At 45.3% G+C, this 15,947-nt stretch overlaps 1 protein-coding gene and 1 pseudogene across 2 annotated transcripts in view; one reads left to right on the forward strand and one right to left on the reverse strand.

The window, feature by feature from the left end:
- The first annotated feature begins 1,796 nt into the window (after window positions 1–1,796).
- The window catches only part of TTC33 (tetratricopeptide repeat domain 33), a 40,145-nt gene continuing 25,994 nt past the window's right edge, over window positions 1,797–15,947 (forward strand). The window contains exons 1-2 of one of the 2 annotated variants that reach the window (XM_066378612.1): window positions 1,797–1,912; window positions 6,603–6,824. In XM_066378612.1, coding sequence (XP_066234709.1) covers window positions 6,604–6,824 — 221 coding nt within the window. In that variant the 5' untranslated portion in view covers window positions 1,797–1,912; window position 6,603. Of the gene's footprint in view, window positions 1,913–1,948; window positions 2,093–6,602; window positions 6,825–15,947 lie in introns of those variants that run through there. The other variant, XM_066378606.1, reaches the window with a different exon arrangement.
- Window positions 9,741–10,800, reverse strand: LOC136389074 (E2F-associated phosphoprotein-like; annotated as a pseudogene).

Genomic DNA, 15,947 nt, shown 5'->3' on the forward strand with positions numbered 1-15,947 from the left:
AAAAATAAGGAAGTGTTGGGAAGCTGTCAAGATCAACAACATTGGCAGATGTTTTCCAAAACCACAAATTTTTTTTTGTTTACATTTTTGAATTTTATCATTGGCTACTCTACCATATGTTTTCTTGAAGAAACAGGCTCCCTTTGTTCAATGTTGAGAAAAGGCCCATCCAAGCCCCCCAGCCTGAATAACCACCAGGTGTGTCTGTGGCGAGTAAAAATTGTGTTCCAGTGGAAACGCACGCATTTCAGTCCGTAAAACAACCTCACACTTCGGGGTTCTGCACAAGTACTTTGTCAATACTCCCCTACTGTGCCATACCGAGTACTTAAAGGAAGTGTGCTCCTCTCTTAATCAGTGGGGGGGAAAAAGATACTCAAGGGTCATTTTAATAATTTTTACTCACCTTAGTAAATTTATTTTTAGCCTGACCAGGCAGTGGCACAGTGGATAGAGCATCGGACTGGGACACAGAGGACCCAGGATCAAAACTCCAAGATCGCCATCTTGAGCTGGGGCTCATCTGGTTTGAGCAAGGCTCACCAGCTTGAGCCCAAGGTCGGTGGCTTGAGCAAGGGGGTCACTTGGTCTGCTGTACCCCCCCCCTCAAGGCACATATGATAAAGCAGTCAATGAACAACTAAGGTGCCACAATGAAGAATTGATGCTTCTCATCTTTCCCTTTCTGTCTGTCCCTCTCTGTAACACACACACAAAAATTTAATTAAAAAAATAAATAGTTTTTACTGCTTCCTCTGTGCCCTTTTTGAGTGACTAACCCGATGGGCGCGGGGGAGGGGGGGAGGGGCGTGCAGCACTTTGACCCACTGAGACAACAGTTGTGACTTTGAAAGGGGCTCGGGGGTCGGAGGATCTGTGCAGATGCAGCATCAGTGGCTCTCTTCCAGGGACGCTGGGCGACGTCGGGAGATGTTTCCGTGGTCACACCTGGTGGCGGTGGCGGATGCGGATGGACCGGGCCAGTCCCCCCAGCCTGGTGACCAGAGGAAGCCCGACGTGGTGACAACCTACAGTGACAACTCCTAAACACTGCCCTGTGTGATTTTCCATTTACTTATTTTCAGGACATGAACCACAGTTTTTTCACACCGTAACCCTTCCTCCCACGTCCAACGTGTTTTCCGACCTGAAGCCCACAGCGCCCCTGACCCCCTTTTCTGCAGGGATAGAGAGAGGGACAGATAGGGACAGACAGGAAGGGAGAGAGATGAGAAGCATCAACTCTTCATTGCAGCACCTTAGTTGTTCATTGATTGCTTTCTCGTATGTGCCTTGACCAGAGGGCTACAGCAGAGTGAGTGACCCCTTGCTCAAGCCAGCAACCTTGGGCTCAAGCTGGTGAGCCTTGCCATCAAACCAGATGAGCCTGCATTCAAGCTGGCATCCCTGAGGTTTCGAACCTGGGTCCTCCGCTTCCCAGTCCTATGCTCTATCCACTGCGCCACCGCCTGGTCAGGCAGTGCCAATTCTTTTAAAGCAGGGCTCTATCTTTATGCAATGCAGTCCCATAAATCGCTTCCCCAGAGTCTCGGCCGCAGAACCTGCAGAGAGGCTGGGTAGCGCCCCTAGGGCTTCTTTCTCAGAGCACTTGAGCCGCGCAGCCGCAGTTGTGCGCGCTCACTCCCCGCTGGTGCCTGCGCACTCAACACTCCTTCCTGCTGCTAGAGGGCGCCCTAAGCCCGGCTGGCTCAGTCTGGCTCGGACTACAAATTCCAGAGGGTCACGGGGTCACGGGTCGGCCGCAGTGGCTTCTGGGATTTGTGGTCTGGGGGAAGGAATGGGAGGATGCGAAAGGCTTTGCGAAGCTTCTCTTCACAGCGGTTTTCTCTGGACGGTTTGGACGCCACGAGTTCGTCCGCACCTTATCTTGGGAGCCGCTGCACTGAGGCAGGTCGGAAGTCAGGCAGGAGGATATCCGCTTCCGGTGGGCAAAGGGCAAGCGGAATGTAAACACGGGGCCGGGGGCGTGGCCTTCTGGAAGCTGGGGCTCCGGGTTGCGTGCGGGGAACCTGAGGAAGAGCAGGCTTGGCGCTGGGCTCCAGCGGGGCAACGACGAAGCCGGCGCACGAAGGTTGGTGGCCGGGGACGAGCAGGTCGGGGTCGGGCCCTCGCTCGCCGCGGCGCAGGGCGGCGGCTGCGGCCTGCTGAGCGGCGTGGTCGGCCTTGACCTTCCCCCGGCGCGGGGAGCAGTGGGCCAAGGGCCCGCCGGGTGCTGCAGCGAAAGAATTTAGACTACAACGTCGCTGTTGAGAATTTTCATGGCATCAAATATAATTCTGCGTGAAACGAATGCGTAGTTTTATGAGTTTAACATGAAACGCCTTTGATGATGATTTATCCGTATGATTAAAAAAAATCCTGGTGCAAAATGGAAAGGTTAGGGTGTTGGTGTCTTGTGCATCTAACGACAGATTCAAAAAGCCTCCTTTCTAACAGGTTTTACTTTAATGCTCAGATAGCCTTAGAAGAACAATAAACTCGTACTGTTTAAGATACTTGAATCAGTTCTAAGGCGGAAAGTGGATTGTATATGTTACAGGACTCACTCTTCTTTTAAGCTTAATTTTTATTCTTCAAAATTCACTCAGGGCGGAAGGGTTTCTTCTTTGACATCCTAGCATCCTTTGTTGACTCCCTTATAGCATTTCTGTATTGTAAGACTTGTGGTCTCCAAACAATCTTGAAGAAAAAATATACTTTACTAATGGTTTTGGTAAGAGATTGGTGCTTGTTAACCTCAGTGCTCCTGGATGCTGTTTGGTATCTTGACTTATCTCTTATGGTTGCTTTTCCTATCCTTCACAGTGACTATTTCAGACCTTTTCTAATGTCATGTCTCAGATCCATTTCTTTTCCCTTTACGTGGAACAGACGACAAGCCTTCAATTTCTCTGAAAAAATGTGAAGCTTGGGAGTCTGAGATTTGTCATTTTCTTTTTCCTTTACCCCTGAACTTCCCTATACTTTTCATTCAATATTAGCTCTTGTGTGAGAGGAATGTGTTCTAGTCCCTCTCTTCAGGGTTAAACTTGTCAATTGATAGGGGTCATCAGGTCTTTTATACTCCTAAAACCTCATTGTGTCTTGACCTCCACAACCTCTGGTCTCTAGATGATCTTAAAGGATTTATGGAGGAGAATGGCAGAAACACCTGCAGCAGCCTGGTGTGTGGCCTTTACACATATGTGGTTGAGAACCACGGTGTGGGGCCTTGATCTATACCTGCCTTCAGCATTTATAACAATGGTTTGGGTTGGATGCGTGGGTCTCTCTGTCCTTTTTTTTCCTTTCCTCCCACCCTAACCCCTGCTGGCAATAACCTACAGACCTGACCAGTGAGTTATAGTGTACAGGATTCCCACCCATTAATAGAGTGCCTTACAAAGTTCCATTTGGAAACTTGAAATCAGAAAACTAAATCATCCTCATTCTTGTCACCTTTAGGGACAGTCATAAGTATAAGACTTCTTTCTTATTTTGAATTATCCTACTATCTTGTGAGACTTTCCTAATGATTCACACTCACATTGTCCTCACTCTGTGCCTTTGAGCTTCTGTCCCATAGTAGCCACACTTCCATTTTCAACCATTACTTGGTTTTTCCCCTAACTTACTTGTAGTCATTTTCAAATATAGGTATCTCATTCTCTCCTAATGGGTTTGGGGAGAGAGTCTGGCATTTCCCTAATTCCCTAATATAGTTTGTAACCCGTCGCTTCTCTAGGCTTGTCTAGAAATTCCTGCTCCTTTGGCAATCATCTATCATCTGGTTCACCCTTATTGGCCTGTACATTCCTTGACTGCTGTAATTTGTTGGCACACATATTCATTAAGAACTTAGGCACATAGCCCATGGTTTTTTACCCCTCCAAGTGCTGCTGTTATCTGGGCTTTTCCATATGGATAGCCTCACAGCTGCCCTCACTTCGTCTGTCCCCTTTCTTCTAGTGGTTATTTATACTTCACTGCAGCCATGTGCATTAGTGGTGGAGACCTTCATATCTGCTAGAACTTTCTATTTCATTTTTCTCTCTCCCTTATTCCCACAATGCCCATTTTTTTTTTTTTTTTTCATTTTTATGAAGCTGGAAACGGGGAGAGACAGTCAGACAGACTCCCGCATGCGCCCGACCGGGATCCACCCGGCACGCCCACCAGGGGCGACGCTCTGCCCACCAGGGGGCGATGCTCTGCCCATCCTGGGCGTCGCCATGTTGCGACCAGAGCCACTGTAGCGCCTGAGGCAGAGGCCAAGGAGCCATCCCCAGCGCCCGGGCCATCTTTGCTCCAATGGAGCCTTGGCTGCGGGAGGGGAAGAGAGAGACAGAGAGGAAAGCGTGGCGGAGGGGTGGAGAAGCAAATGGGCGCTTCTCCTGTGTGCCCTGGCCGGGAATCGAACCCGGGTCCTCCGCACGCTAGGCCGACGCTCTACCGCTGAGCCAACCGGCCAGGAATGCCCATTTTTTGATAGTTTTATGAAGACCTCTGGTTCATTGCTTTTCCTATCCCTCAAGTTGATCAGTTGGTTGATCATAATCTCCTTGGGGGTCATAGACTCCTAAAAGGGTGCACACAGGCATATAAAATTTTATACAAAAATTCCAAGGAGGCCCTGGCCGGTTGGCTCAGTGGTAGAGCGTTGGCCTGGCGTGCAGAAGTCCCGGGTTCGATTCCCGGCCAGGGCACACAGGAGAAGGGCCTATCTGCTTCTCCACCCCTCCCTCTCTCCTTCCTCTCTCTCTCTCTTCCCCTCCTGCAGCCGAGGCCCCATTGGAGCAAAGATGGCCCGGGCGCTGGGGATGGCTACTTGGCCTCTGCCCCAGGCGCTAGAGTGGCTCTGGTCGCAACAGAGCGATGCCCCGGATGGGCATAGCGTTGCCCCCTGGTGGGCGTGCTGGGTGGATCCTGGTGGGGCGCATGCGGGAGTCTGTCTGTCTCTCCCCATTTCCAGCTTCAGAAAAATACACACACACACAAAAAAAAAAATTCCAAGGATTTCTCAGTGTTTAAAAAAAATTTTTTTTTTAATTTATTGATTTTAGGGGGCGGGGGGGAGAACATCAATCATTTATTCCATTCATTCATGCATTCATTGGTTGATTTTTATGTGTTCTCTGACCCACGAATTGAACCCATAACCTTGGCATATCAGTACGACGGACACTAACCAACTGAGCTACCCAGCCAGGGCAGTTTCTCTGTTTTTAAGCCCATCTATGTAATTAGTAGATCCCTCACTAAATCTATTCTCTCAGTAAATCTTTGTTGAATTCTTTCAGGGTTTCCTTTAACTTTGTTCCATCAATTATTCTTTTATTCTTTTTTTATTGCTTATATTTTTATATCATTGCAGATTTACAAAACAAATGAACATTTGTTATCTTTTTGATTCACCCAATACTGTGAATTTGCCAAGTGTGAATCTTTTAAAAACTTTTTATTATGGAATATTTCAAACAAGTGTGAAAAGAGAGAAAACTATAAGGAATCATATGTGCCCTGACCAGGGATCGAACCTGCAACCTTGGTGTATCTGGACACCACTCTAAGCAACTAACCTCCCTAGCCAGGCCTTTCTTTTTATTATTATTAATTATTGTGTTTACATAGATTCTAGTGTCCCCCCGAATACATCCTCCCCTCCCCTGTGTTCCCCATTCTATCTCCCCCTGTACCCCTCCCCGTAACGCCCTCCCCCCTTCCCTCCAGGATTTGCTTTTCTGCTCTCATCCCATCCTATCACCCTATCACCCCCTTTCCCTCTGTTCCCTTTCCTTCTGGATCCTTTGATCCCACCTCTGTCTCTATTCCGCTTCTCAGTTCATATTGTTCATCGGATTCCTCAGATGAGTGAGGTCATATATTTTTCTTTCTCTGTCTGGCTTATTTCACTTAACATAATAGTTTCCAGGTCCATCCATGTTGTTGCAAAAAGTAATATTTCCTTCTTTTTCATGGCCCCATAGTATTCCATTGTGTATATGTACCACAGCTTTTTAATAGCCCGACCTCTCTTAATCAAGGTGTTACCTCCCATCTTGCTCTCCTTGAAGAAACCAGTTTTGTTTTTCTTTACTTTCTGTTTTCTTTTTTCTGTCTGCATCTCTGTCATGATTTTTTGCATGCTCTGGATTCTATATTTTTTATAAGCTAGAGGCTTGATCGGATTCAGGATTAATTTTTGGCAAGACTACATGATGGGTGGCGTGCCACTTCCATCAGGAGATGCCTGACAGCCAGTTGTCTTTTTTTATTTTTTATTTTATTTTAGCGAGAGAGGAAGGGAGACAGAGAGAGAGAGATGGGAACATCAATCCACTCCTGTATATGCCTTGAGCAGGGATCGAACTGGCAACCTCTGCGCTTCGGGATCATGCTGTAACCAACCAAACTATGTGGCCAGGACTCCAGTTGTCTTTCTCGATGTTGGTAGCCTTTGGTGATTATTTCCTGGAGCCCCTGTTTAATTAGGATTACACAGTGGTGATAGTCTGATTGTTACTCTTTCTTCACCTGGCTGGAATACTTTTCTGTACAGGGCCAGGTTTGAAATTTATAGCTGTTTTTTTGTCACTTTTCAGAATGGCTTCCTTCGGATGGAAGAGGAAAATTGGGGAGAAGGTCTCAAAGGTCACTTCCCAGCAGTTCGAGGCAGAGGCTGCAGACGAGAAGGACGTAGCAGAGGGAGACGACGGGAGCTGGCCTCACACCCTGAAGCGCAGGAGAGAAAGTCTCCTGGGAGGCTGTGTGGAGAGAAGCCAGCAGCTGAAGGACGAGGGAGCCACCCTGGCTGAAAACAAAAGGTGTGTTTTTACAGAGAACATGGACATTTTCTGACTTGCTGTCAGTAAGGGGATGAAGAGTTATGAATTCTATAAGTTAATATTTTAAAATCTGATCTAGGTGCTATATTAAAGAAACAGGTTTCAAAGCCACCTTTAAACATCCCCATAGAATCTGAAAGTTTGTAGAAAAGATGCTTCAGGGAGCTTGTAATGTCTCTGCTCTGCCATCCTTTCTCTTCTGTCCAAAGGATAGTAAATGCTCAGAACAACGTAATCCAGCTTACTGGCTGGTCGGAGATGGTGTAATTTCTGCAGACTTTCTCTTAGTGATAATATGTACGAGATAAATTACATCTTTCCTGAATAGCTTTGAGGGAATATATTTATGTGTATTTTAAACAGGTTGTTCAGTTACTTTTTTCCAATGATTTCTTATATACTTTAGTAAATATAGAATTTGATAATAGCTTGGTTTATTCTTAGCCCCTCCTCAGCTAAGCTCCAGTGTTCCCCTTATATGCACCCTTTTTTCTTTTCCCCCTCACTGTTTTCCCTACTTTTCTTATTCCTTTTCCCCTTCTTATTCTTGGCTCTTTCAGTGTAACCAAAAATCATTCACAGATCAGTGGGGAAAGGACAAATTGTTCAGGTTGTGTAGAGAAAGCTGGGAATTTTTATGGAGGAAAATAAAATGATCTGTATCTCACATATACAGAATAAACTCTAGAAGAATTAAAAATCTCAATGGGAAGGGTCAAACTACGCAGTTAATAAAAAATTATAGAAAGGTTTCTCTGTAACTTAGAGGTGGAAAAGGACATTTGTATTTTTAAAAATTTCACATCTGTGTTAAAGCTGGAAGAATAGTTGAATTCCCCTATATCTCCTCTGGACTCAAAATTTTTTTTTTAAATTTTATTTTTTAATTACAGTTCATATTCAATATTTCTTTGTATTAGTTTCAGGGTATGGCACAGTGGTTAGACAATCATATACTGGACAAAGGATTCCTCCTAATTTTTCAAATACCCACCTGGCACCAATGCATAGTCTTTACAATATTATTGACTATATTCCCTATACTGTACTTTACATTAGATTCAAAAGTTCTTAATAATTGCTTTATTTATCTCTTCCTATACACAAACATATACACGCGCAATTGTGTACTTATCTTTTTTTTGCTGATTTATTTAAAAGTGAGTTGCAGACATATGACAACTAGTCCCTAACTCAGGATGCTTCTCCTAAAAATAAGGATGTTCTTTTACCAAACACAACAGCTTTCACTTATGAAAATTAGTAATTCTGTAACTTGATATGCAGGCTACATTTAGATTTTCCCAGTTTTGTTTTTTTTTTTTTTTAGAGATTTTATTTATTCATTATAGAGAGGGGAGAGAGAGAGAGAGAGAGAGAGAGAGAGAGAGAGAGAAGGGGGGAAGAGCAGGAAGCATCAACTCCCATATGTGCCTTGACCAGGCAAGCCCAGGGTTTTGAACCAGCAACCTCAGCGTTTCCAGTTTGACACTTTATCCACTGCACCACCACAGGTCAGGCAAGATTTTCCCAGTTTTTACCTAAATGTCTTTAAATTGTGTTTTTTAAAAACCAGGATCCAAACAAGGTCCATACTTTGCTTTTGATTATTATATTTCTTTACTGTCATAATTGAGTCAAAGGTGAAAAACCAACATTTTAGTCTCTAGCTGTTTTTATTTTTAATTCTGGGCATAATTTTTTATTAATATATTTTAATATAAAACATAAAATAATACTTTAGCTATAATATATCAGCACCCCAAAATGGGAAGTAAGGGTATAAAATATGTTACAATCAAGTATAGTTAACAGTTTAATAGCCTAATTGTGGTATTTTAGGCACAGAGATGTTTTGTCGTAGAACTTTGTGAGTTTAACCATTCTGTCTTAGAAGAAAACCAACTTTAGATTTCCCACAGTTATGAAATCATTTTCAGAACATCCATAAAACATCTTTAGAAATTCCTGTGCCTGTTGAAAGTTCATTAACTGTTGTTTTTGCCTCTTCCTCTGGACCACACTGGTGTGTGGCTGGGAAGAGCTCTTCAGTTACTGCCCTAGAATTCCCTCTGAGTTTCCTGGCGGAGAGGAGCGAGATCAACTAAGAGATAAACAACATAACTGTCTTGTTTATTTGCTTCGAGTCATAACATTGAGTCATTTCATTTGAGTCAGGTGCATTAGATGCTTTATTTTGAATGAAGAGCACTGCGAGATCAGTGAGCGGTTTGCCCCTCAGCATTTTAGAGCAGGGTATACGCAGCTCTAGGAAGAACCCAACAGAAGGTGAGGGCATCTCGTGTGAATGAGTGGTTTGGAGACTCTCTGCCAGAAATAAATAGACATAATAGTGTAAAATACCTAAGAGAATATTAAACTTTATTGAAAATAATATAAATAGAAAATAATATAAGCAGAAATAGTGAAATTATAGTAAAGAAATAAAACTGGGTTTTAGCCTTACAAATCAACTTTATCTTAAACCTTATTGATTTTTACTACGTTTAAACCACACTGGCCTTCCTTGCTATTTATTTATTTATTTATTTATTTATTTATTATTTATTCACTCATTATTATTTATTTTTATTTTTTATCTTAAAATCCAGAACATTTCAATTCTAAAGAGGTTTAATAAATCAAATGCTCCCAAGTTTCCATATTCCATCAAAAGGAGAATGAATAGTCAGTCCCAGCAGACCTGGGGGAGATTTATTTGAAGAAGGGGGAGGGATGAAGTTGGGTAACCATTCTCTTCCAAAAAGAATGAAACTCTGCTTCCTCAGACTCCCACTCAAAATGTCACATGGTCTGCATAGGCAGGAGGAAAATAACTATCCAGTGTTGCCTTCTATAAGTATTGGGCAATTAATTAAATGCCAGCCTAGCTGTTTAGGAATGGCTTGCTAAAACATTTTAAAAAGTGAAAGACTTCTCCCTTGTAGACTGCCTCTTCAGTGGACACTCGGGGCATAGAACTGGCTGACAGATTTCTTCCTCTTCTGTCTCGGCAGCATCTTTGTGGCTAGACCTCATCTTTTAAAATTTTTTAAATATTTCACTTATTGATTTTACAGAGGGGGAGGGAGTGAGAAGTATCAACTCATAGTTGCTTTACTTTAGTTATTCCTTGATTGCTTGTTGTGTGTGCCTTGACTGGGCAAGCCCAGGGCTTTGAACTGGTGACCTCAGTGTTCCAGGTTTATGCTTTATCCATTGCGCCACCGCAGGCCAGGGAGCCTTCATCTTCCTATGCTCGCTCTTCTTCCTGTTTTTTTGGGTTTTGTATCTTAGAACCCTCTTTTTGTTGACAGAATAACTCATCACAAACATTGCTCTATATTGAGTTTTATATGATTCACACCTTTGATCGTCAAGACATGGTGTGGTCATGCAGTCAGGGCAATTCAAGGCGGCACCACTGTTTGGAACAGGCTCTTGTTGTGGACATGGCCTCTGTCTTCCACACATGGTAGCCTCTTTGTGCACCAACCCAGGTCTGACCGCTGTTATCTTTTTCAGGATCGTAGAGTAACTCATCATTTATTGGAATCCCGTGTCCTTCCTTCTTTTTCTTGTCACCTGTGCTACTTTGTCTTCATCCTCAGAATCAGAATCAACATACATATCATCATAGTAGTTTGTCAGAGCTGTTCCAACTTTCCCATTTCCTGAGAAAGACCCTGTTTCCAGGGAGGATAATCTGTCCTCCATTGTGGGAAAATTTGTCCCTCCATATTGCGGGGTTTAATTCAGCTTCCATTTCTGTTTCAAATTCATCTTCGCTGGATGACTCACTCTCTCCAGTAAGACACCCTTGATGATTTTTTGTTTTTGGTTGGAGTTCCATGGAAAAGCACATCCACTTTGTCTCTGGAGATGCTCAGAGCAGCTCCTTGTCCCTGGACTCTTCAGCTGTGAAGGGGCCACGGTCATCTTGGAGTCGTTGCATGGTGGCCTCCGCCCTCCGGCACATTCAAAGATGTGGGCAGAGTCCTTCCTTGTGTGTCTGAATACAGTTCTCATACAACTTTATTTTATAACTTCCTGTAGGAAAAGCTTTTGTTTCCTGTTTTCTGATGTCTCTTTGTTCTTCAGACCCCTTCCCATGTGTCACGTCCTCAGTAAGCCCCCTCTGACCACCCAGTCTGAAGTCGCATCCCATGTTCCCTCCATCACAGCAGCCTTTTGCATTTTCTCTTGGCATTTATTCCTCTTTGAAGTTACCTTATTCATTTATTAATTTTTTTATTTATACGTTATTCATTTATCTTCTGTAGAAATACAAGCTTCAGGGTTTTGTCTGACTTTTGTTTTGTGTCTTCAGCTCTTAGAACAATCTCTGGCATTTATTAGGCTCTGAATACATATTTATTGAATATTTATAAAGCTGCTATTAGCTAGATTATGGTTAAATAGGTTTTTTATTTTATTTTATTTTTTTGTATTTTTCTGGGGTTGGAAACGGGGAGGCAGTCAGACTCCCACATGCGCCCGACTGGGATCCACCCTGGCATGCCCACCAGGGGGCGATGCTCTGCCCATCTGGGGCGTTGCTCTGTTGCAACCAGAGCCATTCTAGCACCTGAGGCAGAGGCCACAGAGCCATCCTCAGCGCCCGGGCCAACTTTGCTCCAATGGAGCCTTGGCTGCGGGAGGGGAAGAGAGTGACAGAGAGGAAGGAGAAGGTGAGGGGTGGAGAAGCAGATGGGCGCTTCTCCTGTGTGTCCTGGCCAGGAATCGAACCCGGGGCTCCTGCATGCTAGGCCGACGCTCTACCACTGAGCCAACCGGCCAGGGCGAGTTAAATAGGTTCTTGTGAATTAACTCTCATTCATTGTGTTGTATCTATAGAAGTATTCTGAGAATATATTTCATTTTATATCCCAGCCACAAAGGGCCTTTGAGACTAGAAATGTTCTCCCCTCTTGCTGCATGAGGTTAAATAATTCTGTATTTGTTTCCTATTTCTCTATAAATATTCAGGATGTATTTTTCTTCTGTATTTGCTGATATTTCACAAGTTAATTGATAGATGGAATAATTTAGATTTCAGTAAAACTCTCACTGTGGATATTGCAGATTTGGGGTTCTCAATGATTTTATTACCCTGTTAACCTTCTTCAGTTTGTCCTCTGCCCTGGGAACAGTGACAGGGTCCTAGTCTTTATCTGGGAGGTGGCTGGGGATTTTTGCAGTTGCATCTATCCACAGATTTTGAGTTTGAATCTCATCTCCTCTACTTAGTATTTCAGAGGATGTTTAACAATCACGTAACATTTTGGGGGCTTTTTTGTTGTTGTTGTTGTAAGGTAATGGTAAGGATTAAGTGCAACAAGGTATGGAACAGCTTTGAGGTTGGAATGCGCAATAGTCCTTAGAATGGTAGAGATGTAGGGGTGCTTCTGGAGGAATTGCTTAGAGAAGGAGGCAGAGAGGAAGGCTGATGAAGAGGAGGGAGCCGCTGGTGTTTCCTGGGATACATTCTTTTGCCTCTTGTGGTTTTCTTTTTTTTAACCCTCAGTATTTTCTCATTTGGTTTTATTTAGCATGTGGAGAGTTGTCTGAACACATTCCGTGTTGAATGACCCAAGTGGTTCATGTCCTCCTTCCTTTTTTTTTTTTTTGTATTTTTCTGAAGCTGGAAACGGAGAGAGACAGTCAGACAGACTCCCGCATGCGCCCCACCGGGATCCACCCGGACGCTCTGCCCACCAGGGGGTGATGCTCTGCCCCTCCGGGGCGTCGCTCTGTCGCGACCAGAGCCACTCCAGTGCCTGGGGCAGAAGCCAAGGAGCCATCCCCAGCGCCTGGGCCATCTTTGCTCCAATGGAGCCCCTGCTGCGGGAGGGGAAGAGAGAGACAGAGAGGAAGGAGAGGGGGAGGGGTGGAGAAGCAGATGGGCGCTTTTCCTGTGTGCCCTGGCCGGGAATCGAACCCGGGACTCCTGCACGCCAGGCCGACGCTCTACCACTGAGCCAACCGGCCAGGGCCTGTCCTCCTTCCTTTAAAGGAGGTACGGTTCGTCAACATCAGTCTCCTGCTGCCCTATTGACTTCATTAGAAACTAACTATAACCACTCGTAGGAAATTTGGTTTGCAGTGGAATGGTTTTTTTTTTTTTAATGGTTTTTAAAATTTTTTATTTATTTACAGGGACAGAGAGAGTCAGAGAGAGGGACAGATAGGGACAGACAGACAGGAACGGCGGAGAGAGATGAGAAGCATCAATCATCAGTCCCTCGCTGCGACACCCCAGTTCATTGATTGCCCTCCCACATGTGCCCTGACCGCGGGCCCTTAGCAGACCGAGCAACCCCTTGCTCGAGCCAGCAACCCTGGGTCCAAGCTGGCGAGCATTTTTTATTTGCTCAAGCCAGATGAGCCCGCGCTCAAGCCGGCGACCTCAGGGTCCCGAACCTGGGCCCTCGGCATCCCAGTCCAACGCTCCATCCACTGCACCACCGCCCGGCCAGGTAGTGGAACGGTTTTTAAGTTCTGAAGTTCTGTCTTGTAGTATTCATGATTTTTTGCAACCAAAAACTGGATTACTCTTCTACTCAATCTGTAAATAATTTGGGTGCTTTATAAGAGACAGTATTGTGAGTTGAATATTTGAGTATGGATTTTGAAGTCATGTACCTCTGTTAAGATCCTAGCTTTATCATTTCTATCTGTGTAAACTTGGGCAGCATACCAGCTTTTTAAGTGTCACTTTCCAGTTTTGTCAGGTGTAAAATGGGGAATTTTATCTATAGACTTGGAGGATTAAAGAGCAAGTCTATGTATAAGCTTAGCATGCCACCTAGCACCTGGTAAGCGCTCAGTGCATGTACTTTAGATATTGTATTTTAGGATTTTATGTGATTGATACATTTCATGTAGTATTAAAGGTTTCTGTAAGTTGTTTTGTTTAGACATTTTTCTTTAGAATTACTACTAAGTGGGCTATATACCTTCTTGGTAGTTAGAATTTGGGTCCCAACTTTGATATGTTGACTTTAAAGGTTTCAACCGCTAGATGGTGCTATCTGATCATGTAGCTAAGTGGTCTCTTTTTCTTTGAAGAAAATCAGCGTGTGTGTGTGTGTGTGTGTGTGTGTGTGTGTGTGTGTGTGTGTGAGAGAGAGAGAGAGAGAGAGAGAGAGAGAGAGAGAAAGAGAGAGAAGCAGGAATATAATTAGAATTTACCATGAATTTTTCTCTATCTAGAAAAGTATAACTATCAAAGTGAACTGTGAGTGATTTGGCCATGTGACACATTCTCTTGAGTGCCAGCTTGGATGTGTTTAGTGACAGTCATCTTTTTTTTTTTTTTTGTATTTTTTTTTTCTGAAGCTGGAAACGGGGAGAGACAGTCAGACAGACTCCCGCATGCGCCCGACCGGGATCCACCCGGCACGCCCACCAGGGGCGATGCTCTGCCCCTCCGGGGCGTCGCTCTGCCGCGACCAGAGCCACTCTAGCGCCTGGGGCAGAGGCCAAGGAGCCATCCCCAGCGCCCGGGCCATCTTTGCTCCAATGGAGCCTTGGCTGCAGGAGGGGAAGAGAGAGACAGAGAGGAAGGAGGGGGGGTGGGGGGTGGAGATGCAAATGGGCGCTTCTCCTATGTGCCCTGGCCGGGAATCGAACCCGGGTCCCCCGCACGCCAGGCCGACGCTCTACCGCTGAGCCAACCGGCCAGGGCCAGTCATCTTCTTTTTGATGTCATCTGCTCCTCCTCGTTTGTCCCTTTCTCACTGGCACACAGGCATACCCTGATGGTATCCATTGAAACATTTCCCTTAACCTCACATGTCCACCCATTCCTCTGCCTCTCTCCACCACAGACTCTATCTCTTCTTTTTTTCAAGAGCTTAAAATAAGCTATTAATAAACAATTTGGTAGTCCCTTTTTTTATGTCAGAGGTAAAACAATCAATTTTTAATAGATAAGAATCTAAAATATTCACTAACTTTACTCCGTTTTCTCCTTGATGCTGGCCTATGACATAACATCAAAGTATAATTTGTGAAAGGCAAAGTTCAAGAGTTAAAAAAATAAATAAATGAGACCCAAGGGCAATGATGAGCTTATGTGTTCCAAAAATGGAATTTCCAGTACCTAGAGAAATCGCTTATCTGTAGGCAGTTCCTGCACAGTACCTGTGATGAGCACTGGACAGCTGAGGGGCAAACGCGGGCACGAGGACCGCAGGGAGGACTTGTCACCCTGTGCAGGGTCAGGAGCCCAGCTGTGGCACGTCCTGTCTCAGCACCTCCGTCTCCTGATACATCGTCCTCTCAGGCTATTCCAGGTTTCTGTGCCCACTAACCCACGACCCCCTCTTACAAAGATTGTATGACCTCCCCATTGTCAGGTCTCGTCGTGTGTCTGCTCTCAGGGACTGTCTGCCCTGCCGACCGCTCCTTTCTTGAACGCACTGCTCCCCAAGCCTCAGCCCTCTTGTGCTTCCCTTTCTTTAAGCGTCCACTCCTCCATCATCTTCTTTGCTTGACCTTTCTTCTGCTCATTTTCCGGATGTCGTGGGCTACCGCATTTAGAAAGCACCTGCCCTTCCCACGTACCGCCTCTTCCTTCCAAAACATCCGTGGTCTCTTGCTCTCGGCGCCATCTCTGGGCCACTGACTGTCTACGGCGTGCCTGTGACTCTGTCTTCCTACCTGCCCCAGACCTGGTCCGGGTCTCCACGCTTGCTCTGTGCCCCCCTGGAGGGCTGGCTAGTGTCAGACCTAACATGTCTGAACAGAACCCTTAGTTTCCTCCCAAACACCTGCTCCTCTCTGGTCTTCCCTGTCAGTGATCGGCCCCACCCTCCACACAGTGACTTAAGCCCATGCACCAGGAGTCAAGTCTGCTGGTTTATGTGCCAGCCAGAGCTCATGTCCCCCAGTCACCTCCGGCTCCCTGCCTTTGAGACCATAAAGTCCTGGCAGCTGCTGCTGTCTCCACAGACCAGAGCCCCCACGCAGGGTAGTAACTGACGCTGGAAGACCTCCCCGCTCAACCCTGGCCAGGTGGACCTGTAGAAGGTCCGAAGGTCCAGAGGCACTGGGTCACAGCAGGAGTGGGAGGGATGGAAGCCTTGAGGGGAACAG

This window comes from Saccopteryx leptura, chromosome 1, assembly GCF_036850995.1.
Source record: "Saccopteryx leptura isolate mSacLep1 chromosome 1, mSacLep1_pri_phased_curated, whole genome shotgun sequence".
Lineage (NCBI taxonomy): Eukaryota > Metazoa > Chordata > Mammalia > Chiroptera > Emballonuridae > Saccopteryx > Saccopteryx leptura.